Source organism: Babylonia areolata, chromosome 1, assembly GCF_041734735.1.
Source record: "Babylonia areolata isolate BAREFJ2019XMU chromosome 1, ASM4173473v1, whole genome shotgun sequence".
Classification (NCBI taxonomy): Eukaryota; Metazoa; Mollusca; class Gastropoda; order Neogastropoda; family Buccinidae; genus Babylonia; species Babylonia areolata.
The window spans coordinates 67,444,218-67,457,703 of record NC_134876.1 but is presented as its reverse complement, the minus strand read 5'-3'; the positions used below and the strand labels follow the sequence as shown (position 1 = coordinate 67,457,703).

The following is a 13,486-nucleotide window of genomic DNA, read 5'->3' as shown; positions in this document are numbered from 1 at the left end:
AAAGGAGCAGACGACAATTCGTGTCTGCACTTCTTAACTCACATAAGCGCTCACGCATGCGTTTGCGCGCGCGCGCGCACACACACACACACACACACACACACACACACGTGATGCACCACATCATTCCATATTCAGACGAATAGTTTGTTCCTAAGATGACATGTCATCTGTTCCATCATTATGAGTGACAGTTAAAACAATATCATCTCAGCTAGCTGCTCTTCATTGTTACCGTACACCGCAAACTTCGTCCTGGGTAAAAATGTCACGGGATGTTTCTGGCGGGGAGCAGTCTAGACAGTGATCTTCAGGGGGAATGCCCACACACCGTCCTTGAAAATGTCAAACCAGGAAATTCCACCGCCGTCAGGAGACACCTCTGGTAAAGATGTCTCGGGTATGTGGCAATCAGGAGTCAATGGTGTGACTGTCGCTGACAACGGAGCTACCGAATTACCCGTGCGAAATAGCGAAAATGAGTCTGCGAGGTCATGTCCGTGACATCACAGGAAGACGAGAGGTCTGTGTCGCCGTACGTCAGTCAGCAAAGTCCGTGTCCTGCTCCTGATGTTGGTGAGGAACCTGTCACCTTGTTTTGGGTGACAATTAGCACAACGCCCTGAAGGAATGCGTCAGTCAAACGTGACCGTTAATTGGATGGTAATGAAGTTGTCAGCCGTGTCAGTCCACACACTGTGCGATTAGTACTGGACACAACCCGTTGCATGCATGGTCCACATGGCGGAGACAGCACCCTCACACCCACTGATCTATTTTTAGATCAGTGCCTTCCACCTCACACCACCACCGCCCCTCCCGCGTGACCATCTCCACCTCTCCCTCTTCTACACCTCCCTCCACGGCGATGGGGCATGTCGCAGGTGGCTGCTTTTCCCGGGTGTGAGAGAGCAGAAAGAAAGGGCGCAGCGCTGGGCTATGCATGTCGGGAGATGTGTGTGGGAATGCCGTTCATGTGCACGTGATAAACGTGGCCCAATACAGACAGAAGCACATTAATTAACATGCGTGTATGGACAGTGTCCGTTTCTTTTCTTGCTGCTGGGCCCGCAATTTCAGTTCACCCTGCACCGGCCATCGTGATAAACGTGCAGGAACCGACACTCTGCCAAAGACAGCAATAGCTCACGGGGTTGTGAGGTTTGTATTTTGAGTGTCCATGACTCTGCCCAGACACCAGCAGCGCGCGGAATGTCGGCCGGAAATCGGGGAGTATTGGGGGAATGACGAGTACTGGGAAACCCGCCCGTCGAGTATTGGGTCACAGTCACAGAGCCCCAGTGGTGTTGGTGACAGCACGTTATAGATCCTGCCAATCAGACCACCGCGGGGATTTCCGTCTTCACGGGAAATAAACGAGCGGTGCTGACAAAGTGACACTTGTTGAATCGCGGGACAAACCAGATCGAGTTTCTATATAGAGGAGAAAAGAGGGCGTTTCCATTCACAGTAAAATAGTATTAGCGGACACGTCACTTAAAAAACAAAACAAAACAAAAAAAACACGACAGAAAGAAAAGTAGACGCGTCTTATATGTAGGAGTCGTTAACCGGAGACGATATCATTGTGCCGACTTTTAAGTCTGTGCAGAAGAGGTGTGTTGATGTTTTTGTGGGATGGTCTGACCGTGTCACACACAGCGGTGGTGTCTCCAGTGTTAGTAGCGAGGCCAACCCACCACGCAGATCACAGCGCTGTCTGTCTGTCAGTGTGCTACTCTCCGCCTTGAAAGGCCGTGTGTGTGTGTCTCTCTGTTCCACAGTGGGGCAATCTGTGAGGACCAGCTGGGCTAGGGAGCGGAGAGACAAACAGTGAGGCCTGTGAAGGTGTAGTTGTGGGAAAGGAAAAGCTAGGACTTGAGTGGCGTTGCTACAATCGCTTCGCTGTGGCGCTTTTGTTCAGGAAGGACTGAGCCACACGCCCCCCACCTCCAAGCCCCCCTCCCTCCTCACCTCCCTCACCTCTGTCGTGTGAGGCCGGAGGGTTCAATTTGTACATCAAGGAGGACAGGAGTTGTGCCAGTCACACTGACACCGCCACACACCGCCACAGCCTCACGCGTCCGTGTTGACAACCACTCACATGGCTCGGACTGTTGATAATCGCGGTCAGCTGTGTGGTAAGACACTCTGATCGGTGCGTGCAGTCAGCGAAAGGATCAGACATTTATTGTTGAACGCCTTGTTGAACGCCGATAGTGAGAGACGCTCAGTTATTGGAGATGCCGGACAACGTGGGAACAACAAGCACTCCGTGACAAAACCGTCCATCCAGCTTTCGTTGTTGACAAACTACATACGATCCCGCTTTCTGAGTGGGCCTGAAGTGACCAATGCTTCCGTTGTAAACAGAAAAAAAGTTTTCGTGACATTACTGTCAGTAAAATATATAAGCGTAGTATTGGTGGAGCATACAGTGTACATTCAAAGGGTTGACCCAAGTGGGATCAGACATCAAAAGTGTACGAGTGTTGACCGGACAGTGCACGTAGTCAGCATGGGCACCAGTCAGTCTCACTGCCACAAATACTGTCAGTGGAAGAGGGAGGGGCACTCTACCGGACCTTGTGACGTCATCTCACACCCTGCCTGCAAGGATGCCGCTCCACGGGGTAAGTGAAATATCGTCTGCTGCAACTCTGTCAGTCTGTTATTATTGTTATTATTGTTGTTGTCGTTATTGTTATTCTTCTTCTTATTATTATTGTTGTTTTGTTGTTGTTGTCGTTGTTATTCTTATTATTATCCTTGTTGTTGTTATCGTCATTATTGCTGTTAAAGGATATTACTAGAGCTACATTAAAAAACAAAAACAAAAACATATCCATTCGCTAAGAGACACCGAATACCGAAACAGACCACAGGCAGAAGAAAACATTTTGAACGAGAGAAGTCGTGAAAAAATCTATGCCTTGAAACAAGGGAAGGGTAGATGATATGTTAACAGAAATGAAAACTTATCATTGACTGGATGTTGTGAACGAAAAAAAACCACCAAAAGAAAACAAAATAACAACAACAAGAAACAGCCGGTAGTCAGGAGAGGTCAGCTATTTTCTGTTATCACTGTTGTAACTGGACATAGGCATCATCATTAATTCCATGGTGAACAACAAAAACAAAACATAGTGAACGTTGTACATTTTAGTGGAATCATATTTTAAGGAAATGAGAATACAATTTGTTGTTAACAATTTGTTGTTAAATACATTGTTTTATAATTAAAACGGTGTTCGGGAATTCGATGATTACTGTCAACTAGAATGGGATAACACTGCTACTTAATGATTACGTAACGAATATATTATGCAAAACTGAATCATACTGACATCAAAACCTTAAGAAAACGGAATGGTCTTGGATCAGTTTATCCCTGTTTTATCCATATACAGTATACTAGTAATAAGTAGCATAGTTTACACACACATACACGTTCACACACACACACACGCGCGCGCACGCGAATGTTTCTGAGAAACTATGACATTAGTAAAAGACAGGGGCACAGTTTGATCTGATAGTCTCAATGTCATATCAACACACACACACACACACACACACACACACACACACACACACACACACGATCCAACTGATCTAAAAACCTTTCACTTTTCTTAAGGTTTCCATGCATTTTTGTACGACCTCAGTTTTGCCATGATTATGCTGTTCGCTATCAGTAAGTGGCAGCATCACCCCATTCCTGTTGACAGCAGTCTTTGTATTTAAGAATCGTGCGTGCGTCTGTCAAGAAAGGTGTGTGTGTGTGTGTGTGTACGTACGTACGTACGTACGTAGGTGTGTGAAAGCGAAGCAAATCAAGAAAGAAGGTTCGATGAGGCAGTTTAAATGACAAGGCATAAATATATAAATGTGAGTTTGGAAATGAGCCTGAACCCGATGATAGCATTCATGACAGAATACATTCCCACGTCGTTACTCACACAACCTATCGTGCTTTTATTCAGCCCAGAGTCACCACCACTATACTATACCTGAATGCGACACTAATTACAATGTCAGTGAATGCACTCCACGGGCAAATCATATGGTGGAACACTCGGGTCATAACACTGCACTTTGCATTGTGATGCAGACGAAACACACACACACACACACACACACACACACACACACACTCACACACACACCTCATGAAAAATCGTAATCGTTATTAGTACTTCACGGGATAAAAATATATCTGAACAAGAGAGGCAAGGCCTTCAAGACTCACTTGTGATAAATTAAGTCCCCTAGCATTAATTACAGAGTAATTTCCCTTTTTTACTGTCTGCACCAAAACGTTTGCAAAATAAATAAAAATTCTATGCTTAGCAAAAGAAGTTCCTGTTTGAACAAAAAATGATAACAATGACTCCTCTTGTTGTTGTGTCAGAATAAGAGGTCAAAGTGCCAAGTTTAGAGAATACAAAAAATATAAATATAACAGTAAATGCAGTTTGCATATAATTAGGCTTCTTTTTATCTTTTTGTGCCCATCCCAGAGGTGCAATATTGTTTTAAACAAGATGACTGGAAAGAACTGAATTTTTCCTATTTTTATGCCAAATTTGGTGTCAACTGACAAAATATTTGCAGACAAAATGTCAATGTTAAAGTTTACCACGGACACACAGACACACGGACACACACACTCAGACAACCGAACACCGGGTTAAAACATAGACTCACTTTGTTTACACAAGTGAGCCAAAAATCAACATGAGATACTAACGTTTGGTGTGTCAGTATAAATGTTTTAATGTTGACATAGAATTATCATTGACTGATACACACTGTGAGGACTGGCCTTCCTGAGAACGACAGTCGTTATCAGTTTCTCATTGGTTAAAAATACTTCTGAAAAAAAAAATCAACATAAGATACTAACGCTGGGTGTGTCAGTTTACATGTTTTAGTGTTGACATGAATGAGATAAACTATCAGGCCTGGCCTTTTTTTATAATAAAAATTAGTAACTGAGACAAAGAACGAGATAAAGGTTAGTGGGTACATCACACACACACACACACACACACACACACACACACACACACACACAGAAAGATAATAGGCTAAACTTGTAAATTGTAATTTTGAATTCGAATAAAACTGTCGCCCTGCCCAACTTGACCTCCTTGCATTGACTGCTTCAGAACATATATTTAAGCAAGAGAGTGGTGTTGAGGGAGTAGGAACACATAATGAGGTCGGGGACAGGAGGGAAGGGGGAGCATTCAGGTAGTTTCCATTCCTGCCCACGCCAGTGGGACGAGGGGTAAAGAAAACTGTGAATAGCTTTTGTGGGAACCCCACCGGCATGGGGTGAAGATTGAATACAGCCCTCTCTGGCTGACTGAAGTGGCTGGTCGGGGGAGGGGGTGGGAGGAGGAAACCCTGACACACGTAAAATTCAGCTCGCTGACAGGCCAAAACTCCCAGGCAAAGGGCGATTAAAATAGCCCAGCTTTTCAGCACACTTGGGGCCAGTTTTGCATTCATTATAGCTAAGTTTTTCACTGCGATGACAAGGAGCTGTCTGCTTAAACTTTTTAATGTATGATACAAAACACGCTCAGTCTGAACCACCTTGTGTTTGAATGTTAACTTACCCCGGCTGTACAATACCAAGTCCATCCATTTGTTACGAAACTACAGTTAGTGCTGAGTCAAAAGAGTATGACAAAATATAAGTCGCATGCTGTTTTCAGCAGAGCCAAGTGTGTGGGCCATAGCTTAAAGTCGTAATAGTTCCTCTCGAATGAGTTTCTCGTATTTTGAGATAATGAAGTAGTCTGTGTGGGGTAAGTCGGAGATAGATCAGGTCAAAATGTTACGTAGTTTCACAGTGCGTGTTATACTGCTGTCCAGTTCATGTGTGATCTGTAGATTTATGAAAAAGTTGGCGCAAGTCCTTCAGAGGTTGACGTTGCGTTTCTGTGTCCTGTTTCAGGCAAACCCAGTCCTCCATCCCAGCCGCTCGCCACTGATGTTACCCATAATTCTGTGACGTTGTCATGGCAACCTCCACGTCGCAACTCTGGCGGCACCGTGTTTGCCTACACGATAGAGGTGTGCACGCCCTCCGAGCCCAAGGCCTGGACAGTGGTAACCAAGTGTTGCCAAGGCAACAGTTACCAGGTGAAGAATCTGGCCGCCAGTTCCCAGTACATGTTCCGAGTGCGGGCAGAGAACATCCACGGGCTGAGCAAGGGCAGCAGGCCCTCGGAGGTGGTGGAGACGAAGATGTTCGGCGTGGAGCAGCAGCTGTACGTGCCGGCCCCTGAGGACAGGGTGCACAGTGCACCCCGCCACCAGCCGTCCATCAGTCTGCACCTGGAAGGCACCGTCACCTCCCTCCTCAACCACACAGACATCCAGGTCAAGACCACCAACAGAGAGGCCAAGATCAGCTCCGACACAGAAGGCACGTCATTGGGAAAAAGCGAACGGGGGGTGCACAGAAGTCTGGAAATCATCGGCGCTGAAGACAGAGGGGAGGAGGGCCAGGGCAGGAGGTGGAAGAGCAACAGTCTGCAGAGGGACGCCGCCGGAAGGCTTTCCCTGCAGCCAGACAGACTGCGACCCAACGGTCTGCAGAGAGACGCTAACGGGAGAAGCTCCCTGCAGCCAGACAGATGGAGGAGCAACAGCCTGCAGCGAGAGGCTCACCAGAGGAGCTCCTGGCAGCCCTCCAGGAAGCGCTCCTTGCCCATCCTGTTGCCGGGCACCCGGACAGATTCGCTGAACAAGCTGCGGGAGTCCCAGTCCTTCCCGGCGACCTCCAAGGGTCGGCTGAACGAGGGCCCAGACACGGGCAGGAAGCTGGGACAGACGTGGAGAGAACGGTCCGCCAGTGACGTCAGAAACGAAGACGTGGTGGACGGAAAGAAGTGTTCATCCAAAGAGGACTGCAGCACAGACGGTGACCTGAAACCGGCGAAGAGAGACAGCGGACTTGAGGAAGATGCAGAAAACCCTTGGGAAAGAGACGACTCGGCCAGTGAAGCGTCAGATGGTGTCACGTGCGATGACAAGAAAGCAGGACTGTACTCGCATTCCCTGCCTGACACCCCCCCCTCAACCTGTGCTGGGGTCACACTGTACGGCATGGTAGCCCCTGGAGGAGAGGTGGGTCAGGCCGATTTCAGGACGTTGCGGAGTCTGCTGCACTCTGACGACGTCATTGTGAGATCGTCCCACTCCCTGCCGGACATGGCTGTGGGGAGCCGGAAGGCCTCCCCCCACAACACGCTGTCCACCATCCTGGATCAGGAGGAGGACGAAGACTCGGTCAGAATCACCACGCTGTGAGCAGGGTTGGCTGGGAGTCTCCTTCAGCCAACCTCCGGGTGATGAGGTCCACGTAATTATAGCCCTGAGAACGTGGTCCTCGGGACGGTCAGCAGTGCTCAGACACGGTGACAGCTTTACTCATAGTTACCATTCTTTGAACACACTTTTGATATGTTGCAATCGTACTGCCTGCAAGAACAGGTCATTAGTTTTCCCTGACACCCATGTGATGTTACAACAAGCAGTAGTCTTCCAGTAAAGACGGGAAGACATTTCCCTCTCCTTTCAAGTTTTATGCCAGAAAGCTGATACAGCACGCCTGGACTCGGCAAGACTCTGGACAAATCGCAATATTGCCGAGAAATACACACCAGTAGACATTGCTCATTTTCATGGAGCAAGCAACGTTATTTTGTTTGAAACTTATTCCATTAATTTTTCAATAAAAATCGTCCAGTCTTTGATTGATGTCCACTCGTTTTCTTCAATTCTGAAGTTGCTGTACTACAAGATATGATTAAACATTAACTGATATATGATTAAAACAGAAATTATTTCAGCTTAATTTTGAAGCCTGGGTTCCAAACCATAACATTAATTATTATTCAGGTCTGCTTTCTATGAAGAAAACGTTGGGGGTGGGATGGGATGGGGGGTGTAGGGAGAGAAAAACGGTAGTTGGGTTTCTTACAGATTATTTAAAACATAAAGACGGAGGAGTGGGAAGAACGACACAGGTGTTATTGGCAACTGGATGACAAGCAGAGTTCCGGTTCATCCCCCTCCTCCCATCTTAGCTTTATCTCTCGTCGGTGATCCATGCCCCCATCACCTCCCTCTCCCCCCTCCGCCCCCTCCTTCCTCGTCCCCAACTTCCCGCTAGTCCCAAAGATAGCTGAACGTGCATCAGTGGAAGAGAACAAGGATCAGACAGACAGGAAGGGGAATAAGTCGGGAGGGTCTCATCACTTAATTAAACTGTCAAAACCTCTTGCATGCCGCTACGTTTTCAGTGTTTGCATTACATGCTTTCATTGAATCTAGACCTGGTGCTGCATCCATCTACAAGCTCTCTTACCAACTAACTTCCAGTCAGCCACCACCACCACCACCCCTACCCTCGCCCGCCCATCCCCCTAGCAGAATAATACCCTGCTTTCAGTTCTACGGGTCACAAAGAAAAAGCTGACCTTTACAGCGAAAGCGAACAGGTCGTTAAACCCAACTCTGGAGCGGAAGCTGACAGGTCGTTAAAGTCAGCTTACGGTATCCCGGTTTCCGTTTCCACAGTGTGTGTGAACAGATAAGCAGCAACCGTGCAGTAATGGTCCAGTGGGACCCTGAGATAGACAAACACTTACGACAGAGACGTGATTCCTACATTATCCGGCACACCCCTTGCATGTGCCTGTCTCTTTTTGTCTTGGCTGTGATACTGTATTTGCTTGTAACAGTCTTCTTGTACTCATCAGAAGCTGTAGTTTTGTTTTATTCTTTTGAGCCAGACTCGGGATACCTGCTAACCAAGGTGTAGGCCTGGTGTTATTTTATGTTGGTGCTTCAAAAATATACTCTTTTGAAATATTCATATCGGTGCCTTAGATACGCTGAGAAAAATCACGACTATCTTTAGCAGTCTTTGTTCCTCACGCACGCATATACGTTCTTGTTTTTTTTTTTTGGTTTTTTTTTGGTTTTTTTGTAAAAGACACAATTGAAATTGCATTTCATTGACAACGAAGTACGCGCGCACGTGTGCGCGTGCCAGTGTGTGTGTGTGTGTGTGTGTGTGTGTGTGTGTGTGTGTTTGATATATGAATTTTTCATGTCAACAAAACAAACTGAAGGTGCATGAATGGTGCTTTTATGTCCTTCGAATAAGGAATATAAATTCGTTTCCGACCTCACGTCATTTGTACAGAATTCATTTTGAAGTGAACTTGCCTTTCTGTTCTATCAGGGTTGGTCTATGACTGTCATCAGGATTGTAGTATTGTTGGGATCAAGAATACATGATACTACCCATGCCTTCTTTCTCGTTTTCTGTCTGTCAGTCCGGCCAACATGTTATCTTGCTACAGTCTTTAAAAAAAAAAAAATCAAAATGTAAAGCATACACGACATTCTATCTATGATTGGTCTCCACTGTATGTTGTACCCAGGGCATAATTTTATGTCGGATTCCAAGCTCCGGACACTGATCCTTTATGTTGATGTAGGCCCGTGAAAGGCCGCAATCAAACCATCCGTCTTTATGAGAAGACGGTCAGGCGAAACTGGGGCTGGCGGCTTGGAGACAACTTTGTGTGGGCCTTGGCGGCGCGCAGTGCATGCTGGGCTGGCAAAGAAGCGCCATGTCGGCGGTGTTTGAAGTCCATGAATGGGAAATGAAGCGAATCAGCTAGTCGTCACTGGGGAGGACAGGAAGGGGTGGTAGAAGGTATGGGGGAGGACGTTGACGGATTGAGTTCACTGGACAATGCCCGCTGACACTCACCACAGACGCGAAGAGGAGGGGGGTCGGGAGAAGACGTTTGCGTCCCCCCCCCCACCCCCCCCCCCCCCCCCCCCCCAAAAAAAAAGAGCAACTGCTGAGTTTTCACATTCTGTGTTCTTCTTTGCCCCTCCTTCCCCATCCTCTTTCCCTCCCTCCTTCCCCATCCTCTCTTTCCCCCCCCCCCCTCCTTCCTCATCCCCTCTTTCTCTCCCTCCCTCCTTCCCCATCCTCTCTTCCCCCCCCCTCCTTCCTCATCCCCTCTTTCTCTCCCTCCCTCCTTCCCCATCCCTCTTTCTCTCCCTCCCTCCTTCCTCATCCCCTCTTTCTCTCCCTCCCTCCTTCCTCATGCCCTCTTTCCGTCCCTCCCTCCTTCCTCATCCCCTCTTTCTCTCCCTCCCTCCTTCCTCATGCCCTCTTTCCGTCCCTCCCTCCTTCCTCATGCCCTCTTTCTCTCCCTCCCTTCTTCCTCATGCCCTCTTTCCGTCCCTCCCTCCTTCCTCATGCCCTCTTTCCGTCCCTCCCTCCTTCCTCATCCCCTCTTTCTCTCCCTCCCTCCTTCCTCATCCCCTCTTTCTCTCCCTCCCTCCTTCCCCATCCCTCTTTCTCTCCCTCCCTCCTTCCTCATCCCCTCTTTCTCTCCCTCCCTCCTTCCTCATGCCCTCTTTCCGTCCCTCCCTCCTTCCTCATCCCCTCTTTCTCTCCCTCCCTCCTTCCTCATGCCCTCTTTCCGTCCCTCCTCCTTCCCCATCCCTCTTTCTCTCCCTTCCTCCCTCCTTCCTCATCCCTCTTTCCCTCCCTCCCTCCTTCCTCATCCCTCTTTCTCTCCCTCCCTCCTTCCCCATCCCTCTTTCTCTCCCTCCCTCCTTCCCCATCCCTCTTTCTCTCCCTCCCTCCTTCCCCATCCTCTTTCCCTCCATCCTTCCTCATCCCCTCTTTCTCTCCCTTCCTCCTTCCCTATCCCCTCTTTCTCTCCCTTCCCCATCCCCTCTTTCTATCCCTCCCTCCTTCCCCATCCCCTCTTTCTCTCCCTTCCCCATCCCCTCTTTCTCTCCCTCCCTCCTTCCCCATCCCCTCTTTCTCTCCCTCCCTCCTTCCCCATCCCCTCTTTCTCTCCCTTCCCCATCCCCTCTTTCTCTCCCTCCCTCCTTTCCTATCCCCTCTTTCTCTCCCTTCCCCATCCCCTCTTTCTCTCCCTCCCTCCTCCCCATCCCCTCTTTCTCCCCCTTCCCCATCCTCTCTTTCTCTCCCTTCCCCATCCCCTCTTTCTCTCCCTCCCTCCTTCCCCATCCCCTCTTTCTCTCCCTCCCTCCTTCCCCATCCCCTCTTTCTCTCCCTCCCTCCTTCCCTATCCCCTCTTTCTCTCCCTCCCTCCTTCCCCATCCCCTCTTTCTCTCCATCCCTCCTTCCCCATCCCCTCTTTCTCTCCCTCCCTCCTTCCTCATCCCCTCTTTCTCTCCCTCCCTCCTTCCCTATCACCTCTTTCTCTCCCTCCCTCCTTCCCCATCCCCTCTTTCTCTCCCTCCCTCCTTCCCCATCCCCTCTTTCTCTCCCTCCCTCCTTCCCTATCCCCTCTTTCTCTCCCTTCCCCATTCCCTCTTTCTCTCCCTCCCTCCTCCCCATCCCCTCTTTCTCCCCCTTCCCCATCCTCTCTTTCTCTCCCTTCCCCATCCCCTCTTTCTCTCCCTCCCTCCTCCCCATCCCCTCTTTCTCCCCCTTCCCCATCCTCTCTTTCTCTCCCTTCCCCATCCCCTCTTTCTCTCCCTTCCCCATCCCCTCTTTCTCCCTCCCTCCTTCCCCATCCCCTCTTTCTCTCCCTCCCTCCTTCCCCATCCCCTCTTTCTCTCCCTTCCCCATCCCCTCTTTCTCTCCCTTCCCCATCCCCTCTTTCTCCCTCCCTCCTTCCCCATCCCCTCTTTCTCCCTCCCTCCTTCCCCATCCCCTCTTTCTCTCCCTCCCTCCTTCCCCATCCCCTCTTTCTCTCCCTTCCCCATCCCCTCTTTCTCCCTCCCTCCTTCCCCATCCCCTCTTTCTCTCCCTCCCTCCTTCCCCATCCCCTCTTTCTCTCCCTTCCCCATCCCCTCTTTCTCTCCCCCCTCCTTCCCCATCCCCTCTTTCTCTCCCTCCCTCCTTCCCCATCCCCTCTTTCTCTCCCTTCCCCATCCCCTCTTTCTCTCCCCCCCCCTCCTTCCCCATCCCCTCTTTCTCTCCCTTCCCCATCCCCTCTTTCTCTCCCTTCCCCATCCCCTCTTTCTCTCCCTCCCTCCTTCCCCATCCCCTCTTTCTCTCCCTTCCCCATCCCCTCTTTCTCTCCCTCCCTCCTTCCCCATCCCCTCTTTCTCTCCCTTTCTCCTTCCCCAGCAGCACGGACAGCTGTTGCAAGATATTCTTTTTATATCGATGACACAAGGCACAGGTGGTGAATGTGATGAAGACAAACTGAAAGTAGCATTGTGCTTTATGTAATAGAACTATGCAGAATTGACATGGATGCACCACCAAGGTTGAGCAATTGTTTTGTTACGTTTTTAACGGGAGAGAATGGCTGATGACATATAAATGGATGTTGATGATTTATTTAGCAGTTTACTTGTGTTACACTTCAACTGATATTAAACTGAGCCTTTCAACTGCAGAAACAGGGCGGCTGATGTGACGCATTGTCTCTCCTTAATTCCTCACGGCCTGAAGTCTGTCTTCATGTCTGGTTACTGTCTCACTACTCCTTGACTTCTGTGATATTTTTTTTCTCACCCCCTCTTCCCAAAACATGAACCCACATAAATATAGACAGGTTCACACACATAAAAGCGATTGTGCAAACTTACACGTGTCTGTACACACTCACAAACGGACACACACACACACACACACACACACACACACACACACACACACACCACATTTTTTTATGCATACTCAGATCCAGACACACTCTCATACTTGTTTACACTTTCGAGCGCCGGCGCACACACATCCTCGTATGTGCATGAAGTTCTCTTCAATTCACCCTCCCTTCATGATGTTCTGCCTCTGGTACTCCGTTTTCTGCCGCGGTTTACCCCCATCTTCCTCTGACACTTTTTGGTTTCTTCTGGCGTTCGATCCTCCTCATCTTCCCCAAGAATCTCTTTCTGCTTGTCCCTCTGACACTTCATCATTTGCGTGGCATTCCTCCGTCCTTGGCACTCCTGCGCCACTTCTTTCACCCCATTACATCATCAAGCCCCTTTGTCCTACTCCTCCCACCCCAACTCAGAGGAAACTACGTGGAAGACACTATGCGAACTACACAACCCAGCAGACAGTGCAAGCACAGCTAACAACAACATGACACTCCACTCGCGCGACAAGAAGAAGAAGGGAAAGCGTAGAAGAGACCCTGTTGACAACAGGATGGGGTCAAGACTGGGCCTTGGCGGGGCAACATCCAGGGACTGTTATTAAGTCCGCGGGCAACATCCACCGGCATTAATTAGGTGAACAGCTCAGTGTCACAACGAGCCAGCCCCCCCACCCCCAGACAGACAGGCTGGTTTAGGGCCCGGGCAGAATGCCGTGTCTGTGTAGTGCTAGTGTTTACTCCTTCATGGCAGACACCCCTTAAGCAGGGTCAGCCATGCTTGAAATGTTGGCTGATTTTTTTTTTTCTTTTAGTGGGGCGGTCAGGTTGTT

At 49.1% G+C, this 13,486-nt stretch overlaps 1 protein-coding gene across 1 annotated transcript; it reads left to right on the top strand.

Annotated features, from left to right (window-relative positions):
- The first annotated feature begins 310 nt into the window (after positions 1-310).
- LOC143286098 (uncharacterized) lies at positions 311-7,779 on the top strand. Its single transcript, XM_076593688.1, has 2 exons — positions 311-2,633; positions 5,975-7,779. The coding sequence occupies exons 1-2, from the start codon at positions 2,519-2,521 to the stop codon at positions 7,333-7,335; spliced, it is 1,476 nt and encodes a 491-aa protein (XP_076449803.1). The 5' UTR covers positions 311-2,518; the 3' UTR covers positions 7,336-7,779.
- The last annotated feature ends 5,707 nt before the right edge of the window (positions 7,780-13,486 follow it).